The sequence below is a fragment of the Cydia strobilella genome, chromosome Z (genome assembly GCF_947568885.1).
Source record: "Cydia strobilella chromosome Z, ilCydStro3.1, whole genome shotgun sequence".
In the NCBI taxonomy this organism is placed as follows: Eukaryota; Metazoa; Arthropoda; class Insecta; order Lepidoptera; family Tortricidae; genus Cydia; species Cydia strobilella.
In genome coordinates, this window is record NC_086068.1 from 54,994,020 (window position 1) to 55,016,676 (window position 22,657).

Genomic DNA, 22,657 nt, shown 5'->3' on the forward strand with positions numbered 1-22,657 from the left:
AAACAACGCCGTTATTTCATTAATTTAATTATCCTTGCACACAGCCTCAGGAGCTTATAAATAAACGATAGCCTAATATATACTTTAATTGATCAAGTTTCAAAATTGCTTATGTATTGATAAGTGTAGAACAGCAACAAACATTATATTCTATGAAGGTCCCGTGAAGGTAATTTAACTAATTTATCTTTTCCTTATTCTTTCATATGACTAATTAAACACTAAATACATTATAGTACATTACTACAGAGGCTGGGAAGTAAGGGGTTGCCGGCCAAGTTATTTTAAATCAATTCCAGCTTCCGCTCAACTTTGTAGGAGTATAATTAGCAGGTAATATATATGTATATTAAATGAATATTAATATTTTCGTAGGAACTCATATTGAATAACACAATCAACAACGCGCAATAAATCCAATAAAATAGAATTACAGAATGAAAAATGTTCAACTTTGCCTCCAAAACGATTAAAAAAATACCTACGCGTGTTAGAGTAGACATTTTTACCGCTAATATTTGTAGTTATAGTTTGTCAAAAGACTGTTTCATTTCAAACATAGACAGAGAGAATGATACTATCTTTGTCTTACACTAGTACTAGCACCCAAAAGAAAAGGATGAGTATAGTTTTTTTTGGTCTTATTTACTGACAATTTGGTTTGATCAACTATAAATTTGCAATTCAAAATGATTGAAATTTGTTAATAATGTTATATTTATTATTATTATTTTTTATACAAATTGAACTGCAAGTCCTTTGACAAACTATATATCAAATAGGTATCGTTTATTGTTTTTTTTATTAGGCGTATTGGCAGAATGTCATTCCGAACCAAAAAGCAATAGTTTTTTTTAATGGCTGAATGCCATGATGCTGTGTCACAAATATATGTGAAATGGAAATTAAAAAGGAGCCACTTACCGGCCTAGGCCTGCAACTTTGTATGAAATTTCATTAAAGACCTCTCGTCTAGCCGCGCCTGAGACGTGATACTTCCCAGCCTAATTGGAAGAACAATAACATCAATATTTCATTTAGAGATGGGTAGGGGTGAGTATTATACTGAGTATTTACTCGGTATTTACTCAAAGCATACAGTAAATACTCGTATTTACTCATTTTGGTGAGTAAAAACGATTATTAACAAAATATTTAAAATGGTGAGATTTAAGTACTACATTGGTTTTTATTTAATTGTGTTAACGTGTATTAATGATATTTATGTTATAAGAAGCTTATTACGCTAAGTTTTTGGAAAAAAGGTGATTATCAGTATGAGGTAATTTGGAATTTAGCGGATATAGACGTGATAAAGCATAGTTAACAATTTTGTTTTAAATTAGAAGGTACTTAATTACTTTCAAAGTTACTTAATTACTTACGTTCTAGATAAGTGCATATTGCAAGCTGATTCACACATTATACAGTTTTTAACCAGTTATTTATTAAAATAAAACTGCCTTGAAAATACTTTACAATATTATGGCTCTTATCAGATAGCGCGGCGATTGTTACATAGTATGTATACTTGTTCTTACGGTTAACTCTTTGTCTATTGTAAGTAAAACCGCACGTGCTACTACCTGCAAAAAAGGTTCGTTCATTGGCATATAATTCTAATAGGGTTTTTGACTACTAGTCAAATCAGTTTCTTTTTTCGAACTGTCAAAACGATTTTGCTACTATGGAATTTATATGAAACACTAGCATGTGACGTCACAATCAAATTACCTAGTCTTTATAGTTTTAAACGGGCTTTAAAATAGAAATTATGTCTAAAAATAATTGCTGTCTACGTTTCTCTATTAATCTTCTGGTGCTTTATTTCATGCATGGTGTAAAATAATTAATTTTAAATACAGTTCAATACCCTATTGGCTTATCAATATTCGGGAATCTAAAATATTAAACAGGAACTTTCATTGGGAATATAATAATATAATTTGGCTGTGTATTAATTTTTTAACGCCAATAATTTACATGTACCATTTTCAACCAAAAGGGTACTTATTGTCGCTTGTCAGTAAGGCGCTATTTCCATATAGCTTCAATTAGAAATCAACCTTATCAACAAGCGACAATGTGGTACCTTTTGGTTGAAAACGTCACATATTAGCCTCTAGCCTATTTCTTTTTAAAATGTGGTCTCCTCCTCCTCCTTGCATCGGTTTTCTCATCACTGAGGGTCGTGGTCACTTCTAGGTAACTTCTAGCTTCTCTTGGACAATTTGTCGCCACTTCTTTCTGTCTGTCGCCGAGTGTAGGGCACCGTGGAGCGTTACATCAAGGGCTGAGCGAATTTGTTGTGTCCACTGCATTGGGCTCCTGCGTCTCGGCTTATCGCCTTCGATTTTACCAGTGATAACCAGCTTTTCCAGGTTATCACTGTCTTTCCTGGCAATGTGGCCAAAATTCGTAAAAATACAACTCATATTGATTAATTTAAGGCTCCGTTTTGTTGCCAATTTATTAATATTAGTACCCATTTCTATTTTTTCAAACTACCCAAATTCTATTAATTAGTTGACCGGTTAAATACGTGCAAATTGCAATGGAAAACCATTAATTACGTGCCACGTTTAGGGGGAGGGAGGGGGTCTAGAAAATGTCACATGTTGTGACACGGGGGAGAGGAGTTACAAACTTTGTGACGTCACTTTAACTTCACTTGTAGTCGAACATTGTTTTGATTGTATTCGCGATTCGCGATACAACTAAATAAGCTAGTTTTTGAAACAATATATCGTATCGGTTTCGTGTCATAATATTCCTATTATTTAAAATATTTTTATTAAAATAACTATATTACATTCAATTTGCTAATTTTGTTAAAAATAAAATTGTTAAATATGTGAAGTCACACGATTGCCAAATGTGAAATCACGATATTCGTGTGATGTAATTTATGGATGACCCCCTAGGCCAACGCTCAAAAACCAGTGTAAGTGCGCTCTCCGATATATATACGTTTTATATCGGATATCGCGCCTTTCTTACGCATCTCGTTGACACATTTTAGACTGGTTCTATAGCGTTCGACTCGCCGAAACTCAGTAACCGTAGAGGGACCCCACACAGCCTCACAAGATATTTTTTCCGTTTTCACTGAATCTTATTGCAAGTTCCATAGAAATTGTAATTCAATAACAGGTTAAATTGACCGAACCGTTTTTTATTGGGTGAGTAGCACGTGCGGTTTTACTTACAATAGACAATGAGTTAGCCGCAAGGGCCAGCTTGAAAATTAACGACTATACATTAGTATACGTGGTCAAAGTTAGCGATTCTATTTTTAGCACGTGCGGTTTTACTTACAATAGACAAAGAGTTAACCGAAAGGGCCAGCCTGAAAACTAAGAACTATAATTAAATCATATTTAAACCACACTAAATACATAGTTACGGTATAGGGCGAATACGTAATAATAATATTTTAGGTAAATATTCGGTGGGTTTTTACTAACTAAGTTGCGGTCAACTGCTGCTTAGAAAGCGTCGTTCCACGCTGGGTTCCACTCTTCCATTAAAATAAGTGACTGAGGACTGGAATAGACCGCCTTTTAAAATCCTGAATCCCCGTACACGCAAAAGTACGTGTTTACGCGGCACTTACGTCCATTTATGAAGTTTTTTTAATGAAAACTCAAAAATGACCTAACCGATCATGTTCAAAGTATTTTCTAGGGTCTATTCTCCCGATATTTTTTCATATTTTATTAAACTTTGTTCCAAAACTTATAGAGGGATGAACATTATTTTGGCCTTTGGAAACAGTTTTTTTTTCAAAAGTATTAAATTTATCGAAGAAGTGCATAATAACATTGAAGTTATTTTTAAAAACCAATTAAATGATGTGCCACACGTTGGTGGTTTCAGATTTTTTTTATTGTTACACTTTTTACTAATTGGGCTACTAAATCCAGTACAAAATACACCTTTATTTCAGATTTCTATACCCTGTCAGCAGTGTCAGTACTCTAAATAGTTTATACCCACCAAATTGGGTATAAACGAGTAAATACGGGTAAATTGAGTAAATACTGAGTATTTCTAGTAAATACTGAGTATTTACTCGGTATTTACTCTTGAGTATTTACTCACTACCCATCTCTAATTTCATTGCATGTTTGAGAAAATTAATCGTAGGTCGATTCCAACATGGCCTGTCTCATAAGTGGCATAAGTTGTTCCCTATACAGCGGGTTCTTATCGCCGTGGGTTATCTTAAGTATCTTCTCAGCGCTCTTGAAGTGTTCCAACGCTTTCGGTATCCACAGCTTGTATAGAAGGATCTTAGCGTACTTTAGGTGGAGGATACCCAGCAGGGGGTGTCGCTCGCCGTAGTAAAATCTGTAACGAAATGTGAAGATATGGCCGATTTAGTTGTGAAGTTCAAAATAGATTGTGGAGTATGTACAAAAACGCAGGGTATTAGGAGGTTAGAGGTAATACATGTGTCGGCGACCGATCGTAAAATCAGGCAGATAATTAAATTCCTAGGCATATCGTGAATCGTGAATATCATAGTCTCGTTCCCTGAGCCGACTATTTCTGGGAAGTTTGCCCTTCCGGCATCTGAAACAATCTAACGGACCTCTCCTACCTATACATTGGTTTAATGTGACTACCGTCAAAACATTACACAGGAACTTTACGATCGGGCTGATTTTAGGATTGGCCGCCGACATATGACCGTGCGAGTGGATGGGCTTACCGCCTTGTGACCTAGCGTTATTATTTACGCCAATATAATTAGGCGGCCCTACGTTGCCACCTATAAATTACGTAGGCTCCCTATAGTCTATAATTATTTATCCAGCGTGGAAAAAAATTGGGCCCTGGAGGGAAAGTGCCTTAAAACCTTAAGTTAGCTCATTTTACGTAAAGGAAACATTCTATAACAATAAAAGTTTCACTTTAAAACTGCATTCAAAGTTTTTTTTTTATTCACTTGTCTTCTCTGGGGATCGAACCGACTAAGAATTCAAAAAAATATACACTGGCTATTTTATTCTACTAGTCGATACAGTTAATGTTAATGATAACATTTTTCCAAGAAACACTAGGTCTTACACTCGTTTGTCGTACATAATATCCATAAAATCGAATATTTAGAACTCAAGAATATTTTCAGACAAGCGAAATAAAAAATAAAAAAACCATTTAATGCAGTTTTTTTTTAATAAATAAATGTTTCCTTTAAGTAAAATAAAATGAGCTAACTTAAGGTTTTAAGGCATTTTCTCCCCAGGGCCCATAATTTTTTTCCACCTTATATATGCATGGACCCGGGTATGTCCTTAAACTACCTTAGTCCGAAGGAGAGTTACGGCCACTGTGAATGACATCTCGCTTTGTGTGGTAGGGCACAGGACAGCGGATGTCATTCCAAATCTAGAGCAGAGCCACAGGGCGGACACGCTATACATCAAAAATCACTTGCGTTTCTATGTGTGAACGGCACGTCTGTACACGCGTCATGCGTCATAGTGTGAGTCACTTGTTTAAAAATAGTACTGAGCGGCCGGCAAACGGCCGTCAATCTGCTGTCGCGGGGCGAGGTAATTTGAGTCGGGGCGGGGTGGTGCGTGGCCGTTCTGTATGATAATACTATTACTTAATCTGTGGCAGAGCCCAACTGGGGAAGTACCTCCACCGCCTTTTAATACATTACATTTGTATACTGTACGCTCAGATTAGAAACTTAACCCCTTACTTCATGTCAAAAATAAAAAAGAGTATTTGTTTAAAAATAAACTTTAATAGCTAAAAATATAACAGCCATATAAGGCTGCGCATGCAGTAAAGGGTTAAGTAGGTAAGTTTAGGTTTAAGATAAAGTTAAGTTAAATATCAACCGCTAACACAAACACAAAGGAGCCTCGTCTGCCAACAAACCACTGTGTGGTTTGGCAGAAGAAAATATGTATTTAGTTGTAAGATTTTTGAATAAACGTTTTATTTATTTATTTTTTACCTTACAGGAAACCGCAGCCAAATATCACTGCACCCTACTCATAGTGTTGTGTTGCCAGAGCTCAACTAGGGTGAGGAGTGTTAGGGTCCGCAACGCACATGTTGCTTAACATCAGGCGGCCCGTGATGTTAAGCAACATGTGCCGCCACCGACGTAGTATAAAAAAAAACATACCGAAAGCACGGTAGCAGTAGCTCGGCGATGTCCTTCGCGCGCTCCCACAGGCGCACGAGCACCAACGCGTCGAACGCGTGGTCGAGCGTCTGCGCGCGCAGCACGTTCAGCGGGTGCAGCGCGCCTTGCCGCGACAGGCAGTACTGGCATATGTCCACGTCTGGGTATGAGTTATGGGAACCAAGGGCCTGACACTCTTTGATAGAGAAAGAGTCTTATTGCGATTCATATAAGAGGAAAGAGAAAATAGTGCCATGCAATAGGAGGCGATAGCGAAATACCGAAATTTATAAGAGTGAAAGAGAAAAAATCCTATGCTGCCCTAATTTTATTTATGAATATTCTTTCTCTTACCCCCGGTCGCTCGGTGGCGCGTCTATAACTACTTGTATATACTATGTCTATGATGGGAACGAATAGCAAATACTCGTACTCGTACGTATAGTACGGCGGTTTTTGGTCTAGAAACGTTTTGCCTCCTCCTTTTTGGTACGGACCGCTAAGGAATGGAATGCGCTCCCGCCATCCGTATTCCCTGATCAATATGACCTCGGTCTCTTTAAAACAAGAGTGAATAGGCTGTTACTGAACCGGTGAGCTCCATCTTAGGCCCTGTCTTCACTTTCCATCAGGTGTGACTAGGGCCCATCGCCGATCAGTTTATAATAAATAAATAAAAAAAGTCTTCTGGAAATTGATTTTCGCTCATGTCGTCGCGAACATGGACATATTTGGTATCAGTGCATTCAGTGTGATGTCCTGAACACAAATATATGAGATGACAAGCGCGAAACTGGTGGGGGTAGTTGCTGTGAAGTCAAAAAGTCGGCAGTACAAAGTTTTTTACTTTTTAGTGTTCCGTACCCAAAGGGTAAAAACGGGACCCTATTACTAAGACTCCGCTGTTCGTCTGTCTGTCTGTCACCAGGCTGTATCTCATGAACCGTGATAGCTAGACAGTTGAAATTTTCACAAATGAATTATTTCTGTTGCCGCTATAACAACAAATACTAAAAACAGAATAATATAAATATTTAAATGGGGCTCCCATACAACAAACGTGATTTTTTTTCTTGTTTTTTTCCGTAATGGTACGGAACCCTTCGTGCGCGAGTCCGACTCGCACTTGGCCGGTTTTTTTTTTATCATACCATGTGGGGTAAGTAACCTAAAGCCTGTTCCGCCAAGTCACAATAGGGTTGATGACACATGTTGAATTTTATAACTAAATCTTGTTATGTTGAAAATGAGCAATTTATCACAATAAATTGGAAAATTATAAAATATATAGGAATAATAAAAAATACAAGACCTGTTCCTTCCAAATAGAAGAAAATTAATGGTACCAATTCATTACCAGAGATCGGACAAATCATCGCAAAACCATCAAAAATAATTTATATCTCAAAATAGGACAAGATTTATTAAACTCGTATTATGTACAGTATTTTTGAATAAAATTTTCAGATACTCAAAACTGCAATTTCAAAATTGTTGGTCGTACAATCCCTAATACTAATATTATAAAATGCGAAAGTAACTCTGTCTGTCTGTATGTTACCTGTTCACGCTTAAAGCGCCAAAAAAACGTTGGTCGTACAATCCCTAATACTAATATTATAAAATGCGAAAGTAACTCTGTCTGTCTGTATGTTACCTGTTCACGCTCAAAGCGCAGAACCGAGATATTAGATAAAATCATAGAGTAACTTATACTAGAGCGGTACTGTCATAGTAAATTTTGTAACCCCAGTAAATTCACTGCCATCTGTCGACACACTCTAAAACTAAATGATCCATGTACTAAATGTTTTGACCCATGTTCTTTCACTGATATGCGTTAAAATTGTTAAATAACAAACGAAACCGTCAACGCCATCTATACGACTGTAGGCCAAAACTAGTAGCGCCATCTGAACGAGAATCAAATTTTCTTGATTTTCGAGGCACGTTTTTTCCTTAGACTGTATCCATCTATTACGGAGTTATATCTATCTTTGATAAAATTTAGTATGAAAATTATGAATCTAGTATAACTGGATCGGTCTTGAGGGGTGATGGGAAATGACCGAACGGGATAGTCTTATGTATCTTTCAGTAGGAGTAGCAGAGAAAGTGCTGTTATTGTTTGTCCTTGTCACAAGTCTCACATTTTTTTATATTCCCCACCGTAAATTTAGTATGGTTTATGGTGGGCTACAAATCTACTCGACCAATCATCGCATTGCGTATGTTTTGTCCCTCACGGGCGCACGCGTATAGCTCATCTATGTAATGTCTAGGTCTACGATAAAAATAGTTTGAGGCCCGAGAAATCATCATCAATATCATCATCATCCAACGCAGACGACGCCGGAGGTAGAAGCTAGTATATAAAATAAGATTTTCGCAAAGGATACAAGCCACAGAAGCGTCCTTCATGACCTTCAGATGCTCCTCAGTTATTTCCATAGCCTGTTGGAAGTCCTCTACGTGCTTATCCGTGTATTTGGTCCCACATTCGTCACACCTTGAAAAACGGAAATACAATTTTATATATTATTAAATTATATTAATTATAATTTTTCAGTAGTAAATATATTTGTGACGTTTTCAACCAAAAGGTACCACATTGTAGCTTGTTGATAAGGTTGATTTCTAATTGAAGCTATATGGAAATAGCGCCTTACGCCTTACTGACAAGCGACAATAAGTACCCTTTTGGTTGAAAATGGTACATTTTATCTGTAATTTCTGTATAATATGTGTCCAAAATATGATATTTTCCTTTTTCTCACCGTGAACAAAAGTCCTAACTTTTCAAACCAATCAATACCTTAATTTGACCCAAAGCGAGTGTAATACGAATTTGTGCAACCCCAGGTGTGCATACCTACATTTTGGGAGCCGTACTATGTTCATCTGTTTGATCACTATCATAGTATGGAAGGCAATCCACCGTATATATATATATAGCCGCATTCTTAAAATCGCGCCAAAATTATGGTAGCCTTCAAAAGGCTTGCCACCGACTTCTAACATATCAGTTGATAACACATAAGGTTATGTTTCTCTGTTTTGTATAACTTTCTATTTGTGTGTGCTAACGAATAAATTATTTCTATTTTATTCTATTCTATTCTATAATTATACTGAAATAGGATAATATATTATTTTATCCTTTTTGAAGCTGTTTTTTTTTTTGCAAAAAGTTTTTATAACACCTAAAATGCTGCGCTTCGTAGCGCGTTGGCAAACCTTCAGTTTGGACTCTGAACTGGCCGAAAGAAGCACAAAATCAGTAGCCACGGATGTTTTTTTTTATTAGTTCCTCGGTGAGACAGCTGCCTTGGTCTCAGTTCGAAACATAGACTTGCCTCAGTTACATAGTAGGCACTAAATATAACATTTACGTTTATTTCACAGTGAACATCTTTGCTAAGCACATGAAACGAACATATTATGTAGATAAGTCATTGGTTCTTATTCAGCCTTAATTGCCTATCCTCATTTTTTGGGAATAAGATTTATTTTTTATATTTTTTATCTCCGGCAAAAGCGCTTTGGCATCTTTTACTGTAAGTTAACTTACACAACCGAAACAAATAAATATAATTTGAACCTACCTTATTACATCAGGCAACTCTTCCACCCTATTTTCGCCGTTCACAGTATCCCCGTTACTGTCCCCGTTCACAGTATCCACGTTACTGTCCTCGTTCACACTGTCCCCGTTCACGTGTTTACTGTCAGCCTTTCTCACTAAAGGGCAGTCCTTCCAAGGAATGTTTACTGTGTTCGTGCACTCTACGTTGAGACACTTTGCCGCGTGCACCGTACGAACTTGGGTTTCGTCTATAATGAAAATTGACAGTTTAAAATTGTAGTATGTAGTGATAAACCATTTTAAGATCCCGGCCGAAAATTTAGCCTCAAAAATTTTCGCATTGTAATTTTTGAAAAAAAAAAAAAATTACACATTAACCTTTTCGCCGCCACGTCAATGAAGTAATAAAGTGTCATCAACGCCATGTCAAAAATTGCACGTACCTAAACAACCCGTATAACATATCAAGTCGTGGCGCGTGGGGCATGAAATGTAGGTACTGACTTTATATCAAGTCAATGGTGGCGAAAAGGTTAAATTGAGAAAACGGAATGGAATTTGCAACTTGTTTGTAGTAAATTTTTCCGAAAATCCGGGATTTTTTCTAATTATTTGGAACTTTCCACAACTGAACATAACCGGTCTTTTATGACATTTATGAGGCATCTCAAAAAAAAACAAAAGTGAATAGATAAGTGCATACTTTTGCCGTGAGGCGACCGTTATGAAGACGCGCAGTTTTAAAATGGTTTATCTCTACACAATATTTAAGTTGCCTTTCCACTGAGACGGAGATGAGCGGAGACGTGCGGGAATCGACCAAGAGCATTGGTTATAATCCAGCGGAGCGGAGAAGAGATGTGTCTCATCTCCGCTCAGCTCGCCACAGTGGAAAGGCAGCTTGAAGCCAAAGTCACGTTGAAAGCTATGCTACAAGTACAGCAGTGGCGTATATACAACACATGCACATGCACATGCACATGGGTTTTACATGCTAACTTCAACACTCTAAACTGATTATTAACCTAACCAGGTTATAATTGCAAGTTTATTTGCAATAAGTACGAATTGTCGGCTAAAAGCGTGGACAACGGTACAATGACAGCTTTTTTTTTTCAATTATTTAGCATTCTAAGTTATTACTTGTTCAGTGAAACCAGTCGGTTACAAATAATTAAACTACCTACTTATATAACATAACAATACTTCAAATAAAACAAAAGTAATTCAATTTTGAATAAAATTAAAAGTATGTACTTCATTTCAAAATATTTTAAAGAAAATATAAAATAAGCAAACAATAACATGCTGCATTCTAAGTTTAAAGTTCGGCAACGCGCATGTAATGTCTCTGGTGTTGCAGGCGTCTATAGACTCTATAGGCTACGGTAACTACTTACCATCAGGCGGGCTGTATGCTTGATTGCCACCGACGTGGTATAAAAAAAGTTATTTCTAGAGAAAATTGGCGAACTCCTGAACGAAGTAACCCTTTTACTTAAGTGTACGTATTTTCGTTTTTAAACGAACCTTGACTTATTTAATCAAAGTTAAAATTACGTTTTGGAATAAAGCCTGGAACTCAGGTGGATAGATCAGTGAGCGTAACATAGCACATAGAAAGCTATTTACCCAAGCACCTCTCACACTGGCAAAGGAAGTAATAGTTCTCCAGTAGGTCCATTTGTCGCTCGTACGGTGTATACATTAGGTCGATGTAGGTAATGCGGATCTGCAAATAAAAGCTTAGGTTAAAAATTTTCGTAGGTAAATTAATCTTCTGAACGCCAGACGGCGAAGAAATATTCCGTGCCCCGGACGCCAGGCGATCACGATTTTTTAAGCGAAATTGAACTTTACGCAGTCCCGCGTAAGTCCCTATTGCATTGGCGAAGCTGTCGGCTGTAGCTGTCGTTGGCGTCCTTGGCAAGACTCCGATGACGGCCACAGCCCACAGCCGACTGTGGCAGTCAAAAGATTAACAAAATACCGGGTGTAGTCTGTAACTATACCTCGTTTTTTTAGCTTTAGAAAAAACTGGCCAAGTGCGATTCGGACTCTCGTACGAAGGATTACGCAAAAAATGGCAAAAACAATCACGTTTGTTGTATGGAAGCCCCACTTAAATATTTATTTTATTCTGTTTTAAGTATTTGTTGTTGAAAACTTCAACTGTCTAGCTATCACAGTTCATGAGATACAGCCTGGTGACAGACGGACAGACTGACGGACGGACAGCGGAGTCTTAATAATTACCGTTGTTACCCTTTGGGTACGGAACCCTAAATATGGTCTCTGGTATTACCTGGTCCCAGTCCAAACACGGTAAGTCAGTGAGCGCCCGCAGGTTAATCGTTTTGCCGTCGAAAGTGGCCACCGCGTTAGGGTTGCAGCTGTGGTCCACTATGGACGACGCGAGGTACACGCCCGTGCCGATCGAATTCATGTCGGTGTCCAGGATGGTGAAGCTGTTTATGACCATCTGTGGACAGTTTACATGTTGTCGAAAAATTTTAAGGTGGTTCGATTTTCATACAAAATTCAATCTGCTTTAATTAAGGCACTACACACTATTACTACACAAATATTTGCTCATTTATCTACTTTCGAATATTCGTTTGCGCTAAATTAATAGAAAAACTTTGTTTCATACAGAAATCATACATAAATCAACGTAATTTTTTCATCAATTTTACGTATGTGTGTGTCACAAATGTCGTGTACAAATACGTTGCGTGCGGCGTTGCCACTATGACGTTGGCGACGTTGCCTGGCCGACCTGGCAGGATTTGCAGTGCCGTCATGTTTAGTGCATTTTTATTTGACAGTGTTGACACTGACACATAGGGTCATGTTTATTGTGTCAATTTGTTTGTATAAATTGAAAATTATAGCAACGTCTAAATCAAGTTACAAAAATCATCGGTGTTCTGGTCCGCGAAAATCCAGAAAAATTCAGACTCAATTGAAGCGGAATTCATGATAGTGAAGTTTCGTAAGGTAGGTACAGTTTCATTCCTTCATTGTACATTGTAATTTTCTCGTGCCGATCTTTTTAGAAAATAATTCTCACTTCTTCCGTAATGGTAGATATAAGCAGTGAACAATACCTATATAATGTAATTATTACTGTTTTGGTTGCCGAATAGTCAATGTGTCACTAACTCTAGGTTTTTTTAGGTATTGTGCAAAATGAAGAGGCATTCTTGGAAATAAAATGTTTTCCTTCATTAGCCAGAAAAAATCAGGACATCCTCACTGCAATAAAGTAAAATAAAACATTTCCTGGGGATGAAAATTATGGAATTTTGTCTATGAATGAAAAACACAATTATTACTAGGTAAGTAAATGATAACTTTATTAGAATCCATATTGTTGCATCATCTTTCTTCCTATAACATTAGAGATTTTGTGCTATCATGATATTATTTTTCTTTCAGGTACAGGGACAACTACGGATAACAAATATGAAAAAATGTTATTTCATTTGTTGTGTGAATCCATCTACACCAACAAGACATCCACTGCTGGACATAGGCCTCCCCAGGGATCTCCACAACGACTGGTCTTGCAAGACCGGCCAAAATATCGAGAAATAAATAATATAAATAAACATGATAAATATCCCGTTTTCTATAATAGTTATAATTAGAAGGCCATGCAATGTTGTTACTCACTGTACCTACTTGAATCCAAAAAAAAATATATAAAAACAGTTTTAATTTTATTTTACAATTACTACTTTATTATTAGTACATTACGATACAAGTGCGAAAAGTAGGAAATTGGCAACGAGTGGCGATAAATTGAAACACGACCGAAGGAAGTGTTTTAATCGACACGAGTTGCGAATTACCTTTTCGCACGTGTATTGTACAACGTTTTACAGTACATAATTATGGCCCTTTACATTTTCGACATATGCACGTATTGTACTAATTACCGCACTAGGGCGGTAACGTATATGTAGCACCATATGTACTAAAAAGTATTTTACAGTACATATGGTGCAACTTTCTCGCCCTAGTGCGTAAAGAGCACTTTCCATGCATATGTCGAAAGTTTAAAGGGCCATATGTACTGTAAAACGTTGTACGATACACGTGCGAATAGGTAATTCACAACTCGTGTCGATTTAAAACACTCTCTGCGGTCGTGTTTTAATCTGTCGCCACTCGTTTCGAATTTTCTCTTTTCCGCACTTGTTTCGTAAATAAATATTTCAAACTGCAAGGGTACGATGATAGATCTCAATTCAATATAATTTTGCAACATTTGGCATTATTAGGTTATAAATTGTATGGAGATGAAATCTATCATCGTACCCTTCCAGTTTGAAAAATACTATAGAGGCTGGGCAGTAAGGGATTGCTTTACTCGTAGAACTATATTTAGCTCTTTAGAAAAAAACTGATACCTGACACTTACAAACCTGGACTTCCTTGGGCTAGTGCTACTAAGAATCGTCAGTATTCTCCATCCTTTCTGAGTTGGAAGAACCCAAAAAGGTGAGATTTGTGAAAGTCAGGTTTTCAATATATGTGGCGTTTTCAACCAAACGGGTACCTACTTATTGTTGTCATATTTCCATAAAGCTTCAAAATGAAATCAACCTAATCGACAACCGACAATGTGGTACCTTTTAGTTCAAAACGTCACATATTTTTATAAAACGTTATAAACTAATTTATTAATAATACTGAATATCTGGGAGAAAAAGGAAACATAAGTAAAAACTCAAAAACCCAGAGATAAGACCTAGCTAGATCGAACCCCTTACAGCAAATTTCATCGAAATCGTTAGAGCCGTTTCCGATATCACTGAAATATATTTCGGTTATATCGGAATCGGACAAGAATTCGAAGAATAAAAGGTATAAGAAACATAAGATAACACAAAAAGGACAAAAAAAGTACCCCTGACGTACCAGTCTCGAACCCGAATCCTCTTGCACGTATTTCCACGAACATACCGCAACGTCATTGCAGCATACTTACACTGCATGAAATTGTCTACTACAAGCATCACGGAAACACTGTTTGCATGTGTGAGTAATAGTAGGAAATAGCATGACAGAAACACTCTGTCGACTTTAAAAGTGTTTTTTTCACTAATGAAGTATTCAATGTTTATTATAATAGTTCAATATTTATGTAAAGAGTGCGCTAAACATACTTTTAAGTATACAGATACCAACACTATTCCACAAAAAAATAAAACCTAAAAATTTGCGAAAGTGACGCCATCTAGCGGGGTTTAAGCTTTGGGTAACCTAGTCGAACCACCTTAAATACCGGCAACCGGGGTGAATAGGGACGAAACATAAAATGTGATTTACTTGACAATTTCACGATATATTATATTATAATTTGGCACGATATCCAATCCTCCTGATATTTTACGCGATCCCGTCGTTGTGAGTGTTCTATATAATAATGAGTAAAAATCTGGTAAAAATCGTGAAAGTTTAAATCGGTGTACTCACTCTTCCGTATATGCCCATGAGCTCGACGGTGTTAGGAAGGGATACGTCCTTTAGGAACTCAAACAGCAGAACGCATAGTGACGAAAAGTGATCCATCCGTTTCTTATCAGCTTTCAGGTCGGAATAATCTGGAACACAACATACTTTTTCACATCACCTATTCTAAAAAGAGCTTTTTGCCTTTTTTGGAGGGATTAAAGTGCCACTTTTCTGTTCTAGGCCACGATTTTTGTTTATTGCAAAATTAAAATGAAGATGACGACGACGATGACGATGAAAATGATTTCTTTATAGGTGATGTGAAAAGCATTATGTGTCACATGGTAGCAAAATTATTTCCACCTTGGGCGTTAACACTTGAATCCTGAACGTCGCTCGGGATTCTATTTTAGAATCTTTCGCTTCGTTCAGGATTCGATGTATCTACGGTTTAGGCTGTGCGTTGTCATTATCTAAGTACCTATCGAATCTGTTTTATATGAGATTTACGCGACATAATATCCTTCCACATCTTGATGTCAGGGGCAGAATAGAAAGACCTATATGAATGGCCTTCGTCCCTGACGAGCCGATTGAGAATCTTAGCATCCGAGCCGCGCCCAGAAAACTTTAGTACGGTTTAGTTTAGGCTGTGCGTTGTCATTATCTAAGTACCAAACGAAACTGTCTTATAAGAGACTTACGCGACATAAGATCCTTCCACATCCTGAAGCCAGTGGCAGAATAGAAAGACCTATAAGAATGGCCGTCGCCCCTGGAGAGGCGATTGATGATCTTCGCCAGCATCCTAGCCGCATCGGGGACTACTTTAGGCGCCACTCTCTTGAGATTCGCACATTCCCACTGGAAATATACAAAACGAAATCAGAAAATACACAAATCGCCTGAGCCAATTTTGATGTGAGGTAATAGATCTCCTTTTTGGGGCCTAGGTGACGAAAGCTACATTTTTAAAAGATTGCCAATAAGTGTTCTCCTTTTCATAATGCATATTTGCTAGACCATATTCCACACACTCGGGTTAAAACTTTTAATTTTTATCAGTGGCCAGTGTTCATGACGAAGTTTGTAAGCGATTAGTTTTAACGAGCGGGTATGTGAGTAAATGTATAGTGATGTATCCAATTTAAAAAAACACCTTGTTCTACCACAGATAAAATAAAGTAATTATATTAATTGGATAGCTTATTAAAGAGGCCTACTTTGTTGAAAAACCGTGAGGTGTCGCTGGCGTGATAATACTTTTAAAAATATTTATAATTTTTTTTAAGTTTTTGTATAGCAATATGTCACAAAATTAATATCGTGTAATTGTCCTTACTACATGCACAATATACGTGACGCACGTCTTAATCGGCTGGCTAGAAAAAAAAATATTGAAGAAAGATCATATTTCGTTTTTTTTTATTTAACTATAAAGTTTGGGGAGCTGAAATTTGGCATACTTGATACTAATAGAAAGACAAATCACTAAAAAAAATTACAAGCCAAAACTCGCTGGGGGCAGACACTTAGCTTATCCTGACATGGCCTTTGTTCTAATGATCGGAATTTGACTCCATACTTATTAATGTAAATTCGATTTTCCGAAACTATTAATTTTCGCTGAACATTCATTGGGATCAAATCGGGAACTCAGTGCTCTATCGTTGATGGCCTTAGTTTGAGTCGTACTAAACGCAAACAATGATACACATACACAAAATACGAAACTAAAGAAAAACTATTTAATTAGGCTGCATAATAATAGTCCAATGATGTAAACTCAGTCATAACATTAAAAAAAAAAAACATTTCATATTACCACGTCGTATCGCGCGCCGTACGTCATCCATTGACGACTCCTTATTTACCACTTACTCTACAAGTATCCAATCCATTATAAGTTAGAACCCTGGTCACGTATACTTTGTTCGAGATATGGTATCAAGTTATACTAGGGCTACAGACAAAATGTGGAGTGAATAGACAGATTATTACTCAACCAGGTAGTCATGGCTCAGTGCCATTTCCTTGCCCCCAGCTATTTTTATGTTGCACTGATCTGGTTTTGTATTGGGTGAACTCGATACAAGCTCCGACTGATATCAAGGCAGTTAGGTTCTGTAGGGTTCTGCTAAAGTTCTTTAGGGTAGTCAGTGCAGGGTTCGGTAGTCAAATTGCAAAAACCGAATAATTGGATATTTTTATTTAATGTACACTACACTTTTTTATTGAGATTTTTTTTTTGTTATTTCTACTCAATATTACGAGCTCCTTCGATCCTAATGGGAGAAAAAATGGCCCCCAATTTCCACACATTTTTCAATCCTTTCATTCCGTTACCGCCATACAAATGGTAACGGAATAGAAATAAAAAAATCTTAAGACACTTTTTTTTAACCATATGGTGGCGATTTGGCGGCCGTTATGCGGCGAGGAGCTTGCATTTCTCCCTAATGCTGACACGGCTGTGCTGACAGTGCTAGATAGAGATCTCGCATATTTTTAAAGGATCGGTATCGCGCTTGTAACATCGATGTAGGTACCTAGTACCAAGTTATAAGTCTACTAGCTTTTGCCCGCGACTTCGTCTGCGTGGTCTTAGTAACGGCACTTAAAGTAAGTATAGCGCCTGGAAAAATTCTCATAGCAATTATTCAATTTGAGCATATTATATATAAGATAAGGTAAGGTAAGATAAGATAAGATAGGATAGGATAAGAGAAGAGAAGAGAAGAGAATTTTTTGGGGTCTCCGGGACTCAAACTACCTCCATACCCAATTTCATGTAAATCGGTTTAGTGCTTATTGATTCCCCATACAAATTTCCACCCCCCTTTTCACCCCCCTAAAGGGCGATTTATGGAATAATCACTACCCTATGTCCTTCCCCGGGACTCGAACTATCTCTACGTCAAATTTCAACTCAATCGGTTCAGCGGTTTAAGCGTGAAGAGGCAACACACAGACAGACAGACAGACAGACTTTCGCTTTTATAATATTAGTATGGATTGACTGGCGTGAGCGTGACCGTTTCTGATCATACGGTACATACGCTCGTTTGTCTCCGACATGGTAGATACAAATACTATATACATTTTGTCGAGATCTAAGGAAGACAGGTGTGATGTGAATATTAATCAATGTGCGTACAGTGGATGTCAAAGACATTTATACACTTTTGCACCGTATACTCTTTTGTAATAAGGCGAAAAATGTAAGCATAAATTTGACATCGAGTGTGCTATTGTTGCCACAGTTAATTGGTCCTTAGTGTAACACGATAAAGTCCACTAATGGTTACTGAGGTAGCTGTTAGTACAGAAAGGCCTATGTCACGACCGCGGCCAGATTCCCGCCATACCTTATGGTCGTTCCACGCATCCCTCTGGCACGCTCGTCCGCAGTAGTGTACGAACTGGCATCCCGAGCATTTGAGCACCTTGCCCCTGAAACGAGACGTTTTGTCACAAGGGTAGTGTGTCACAACCGTGTTCTGTCAATGCCACGGGCGCAAAACACGAAATGACGACAATTGATTAAAGACCGCCTATTATACTGTGGCGTAATTAAAGTATGCTAATCTTTCAACAGATATAAAATTGTTAGAAAGTCGATTTTTCCAACCAGGGAACAAATCAAATTATTTTTTTTTTTATTTTTTGATTTGTGGTTTTTTTAGTAGTCACACTACCGTATATAAATTATAAATTGAAATAGATAACATACACTACAGAAAAAGTGACCAAGGCGCCGCTGGCGCCGCGAGGCCGGGTGGTCTAGTGGTCAGGACAGGTCACTTTAAAAAAAAACAAGGATGGAATTATGAGTACTGTCCTGATTGTACTGTATTAGTTCCTTGCCAATGGGCATTTTTGGAATATAAAATTTCCTAAAAATATAACAAGAGAATGTGTCACAACCATTTTTTTTTTCAATGCTAGCTGAAATGAATGCTGTGTGCATCAAAATGACCATTACAGTACATAGTACATATGGTACTACTTTCTCGCACTAGTGCGTAAAAGAGCACTTTTCGTGCATATGTCGAAAGTTTAAAGGGCCATATGTACTATAAAACGTTGTACGATACACGTGCGAATAGGTACTTCGCAACTCTTGGAGCTTAACACGACCCAATAGTGAAAATGTCTTAGACAAGCGAAACGGCGGGCCGAAGGCCTTGTGTCGATTTAAAACACTCCCTGCGGTCGTGTTTTAATTTATCGCCACTCGTTTCGAATTTCCTCTTTTCCGCACATGTATCGTAAATAACTAATAAAACTAACAGATTAAAAACTAAACAACTTGTAAAATAATGTTAAAACAAACTCATAGGATAGGAAGAGAAAAATAAATAACTTAATTCAGTGGAAACTTAATATAGAATAAATGTTACAAGACTGTAGAATGAATATCAGCTCAACAATTGCTCTTTCATTGCATTGCTTTTAAATTATTAGGAAAATTAGATATTAACTCATTGAATACCAATTTTATTAGGAAGGACTGCACTTTAGCTGACGCGGAGTTCAGGGCTCATATTTTTTTATAGAAAGTACTCATCATAAGGAATCTCCCCACTAAGTGTTATAGTGCGGAACCCCATAGTTTTCGAGAAAAAAATGTTAAAGTTCCCATACAAATTTCCTTCAACACGGCTCTGGCGCATTCAGTTATTTCAGTTGTCAAAACTGATGAATACGTTGCTAGCTATGCAGTTTAGGACAAGGACAAGAAGAGTGACAAAAGGGGGACCGGGGGGGGGGCGAAGCGCCCCAAGAAGGGGCCTCGAGGGGCGAAGCCCCCCGCACAAAAAAACAGATACCATAAGATAGTTATTTTTAATCTGGATAGGTTAGGTGTAGGCCCTTGTGTATTTAAGTAGTTACGAGCTGGTAACCAGTCGACGAAGCCCCGCTGTCGCGGGGCTTCTAATTTCGCTCTGAGGGGCAAAAGAAACCTAACTAACCTATCCAGGTTAAAAATAACTATCTCGTGGTGTCTGTTTTTTAATGCCCCTATTGTCCCCCGCCCCCGTGCCGGTCCCCCCTTTTGTCACTCTTCTTGTCCTTGGATGCGTAGGAACGTATTCAGTTTGACAACTGAACGCGCCAGAGCAGTGTTGAAGGAAATTTGTATGGTAACTTTAACATTTTTTTTCTCAAAAACTATGGGGTTCTGCACCATAAGACTTAATGGGGAGATTCCTTATGATGAGTACTTTCTATAAAAAATATATGAGCCCTGAACTCAGCGTCAGCTCAAGTGCAGTTGAGCCTTTTATTATCCTATACAGGATGAAAAATGTAAAGTAATCAAATAATGGTTAACAAATTACATTTTAATTTGTGTAAAACTATGGTTAGTGAATAGTTCACGCTGTATTCCGGTCTTTAAATTTATATTTATTGAAACTATAGCTTCCTTTTATTTATTAAAGAGGTAGTTTATGGTGAAGATATTTTTACTTTCTTTCATAAATCAACAAGAAAATAATAAATAGATGTCATAGTACAAGTGGTTAGGTATATTACAATCAATAAGAAAATTGATGTCAACTATATTTTTAAAAAGAGAAAGTATTATAATCATAACTGTTACGAGTTAAAGATAAGTTACAGAAAATTGCAGAACACAATTCCAATGCAATTTTAAAACTTTTTACGCACCAATCATATTTTTGCTGTCATCAACTTCAGGAATCATCACATGTAACATAATAGAAAGGATTACCATACTTTGGTGGCCTTCGCATGAAAATTTCTAACTACCTCCATACACATATACCTTCAGTGACTAGTATGTAATGAAAATGAGGTGTACATTTGACATTGTGTGTAAAATCATCTCTAAATAAACAATTTCATGAATAAAGTGTATCACAAACGCAATAAAACATAATAATTAGAGACAAAATAAAACTTGGTACATACTTCTGAATTAAAGTACCCTCAAATTGTATTGAAATTCATACTTGAAAACAAGATTTTTTTTGTGCACAAGTTCAATACAACCTATGCTAAACTTAACTGTGCTGTACCAGGGATTTAAAACGAACAATAATGAATTTTCGTTAGGTCAACTGCAAAAGCCAATTTATCTATATGTAATTCGAGTTCCACTGTTAAACAAATAAACCTGGTTATTAAATACATATTAATAAATGTACTTACTTTTCCAAGCAGTTATCACAGCGAATACCCTTTTCTTTAGACATCAAAACGAAGGCGAACGGCTGTTCAGTTAAAAGAAGATCACCCGCCTTAATGTTAGAGTCTGTATTCCTAAATTTATTCGTCATATTGTAAACTTATTAGATTTGCTTAATATTTAAACTTGCTAGACGACAGCGTAAGACGACGAAAGAGAATGTTGAAGGAATGTTACGTTATATTTCAGCCCACCGTACTAAAGCCGAAAATATTAGCTGGCGACTACCTGCTTCTCAAATATAGTTCATTCGGACATCGGTTACATTATTTTTAGTGTGGATACGACCGCTGCCGGCGCGAGAAACATCAAAGCGAAAAACAAACAAAATCCGTCCTATTAATAGATTTCGCACGTATATTCAGCGAAATATATTTATACGCAACAGTTCGGGCATCATGGTCTCAGTGACACTAGTGACAGTGACATTGATTAATCGGTCGCTAACTAAGTATCGATTATAAAACGAGTAATCGATACTTCGAGGAGGTAACATGAGAGCAATAAAGATAGAATATTATATTCTAATTCTTTTTAGGTTAATACAGGTTTTAATATACAAATCCAATAAATAAGATGATATTGATTAATTTTGGTAATGTTTCTTAAGTTTATAAGATACATATAAGAAGTAAGCTATAAGGCTCATGGTCAAGCAAATCTTGTCAGTAGGAAAAGGCGCGAAATTCCAATTTGGAATTGAAAAAATTGGAATTTCGCACCTACATTTTTAGGGTTCCGTACCTCAAAAGGAAAAAACGGAACCCTTATAGGATCACTCGTGCGTCTGTCTGTCTGTCTGTCTGTCCGTCTGTCAGAGCCTATTTTCTCCGAAACTACTGGACCAATTAAGTTGAAATTTGGTACACATTATGTAAGTTTGTGACCCAAAGATGGACATGTAACGTAAACATATTAATTTTAAACACGGGGGCCACTTTTGAGGGGTAAATGAGAAAATTAAAAAATAAAGTTTGTCAAACTATATCGTGTTACATATCAAATGAAAGAGCTCTTTGTGAGAATCTCAATTTTTTTTTTATAATTTTAAAGTAAATAGTTTAGAAGTTATTTAAGAAAATTAACAAAAAATGACTATTACCCCCTTTATCTTCGAAACTACTGGGTCTAAAAAAATACACAAAATAGTTATTTACCTATAGATCACAGGAAAACCTATTAGATATGTGTAGTCAAGCGTGAGTCGGACTTAATTACAATTATAATTAATTTT

The 22,657-nt window shown here is 37.0% G+C and overlaps 2 protein-coding genes across 2 annotated transcripts in view; one reads left to right on the plus strand and one right to left on the minus strand.

Annotated features, from left to right (window-relative positions):
• The window catches only part of LOC134755207 (uncharacterized), a 417,347-nt gene that overhangs the window by 28,646 nt on the left and 366,044 nt on the right, over positions 1–22,657 (plus strand). The window lies entirely within an intron of this gene.
• Positions 12–21,791, minus strand: LOC134755167 (histone-lysine N-methyltransferase SMYD3). Its single transcript, XM_063691670.1, has 10 exons — positions 21,387–21,791; positions 18,575–18,659; positions 15,911–16,070; positions 15,228–15,355; positions 12,046–12,222; positions 11,373–11,472; positions 9,760–9,988; positions 8,554–8,663; positions 6,155–6,314; positions 12–4,353 (listed from the first exon to the last, which is right to left on the minus strand). Exons 1-10 carry the CDS (start codon positions 21,512–21,514, stop codon positions 4,140–4,142), a joined length of 1,491 nt encoding a protein of 496 aa, XP_063547740.1. The 5' UTR covers positions 21,515–21,791; the 3' UTR covers positions 12–4,139.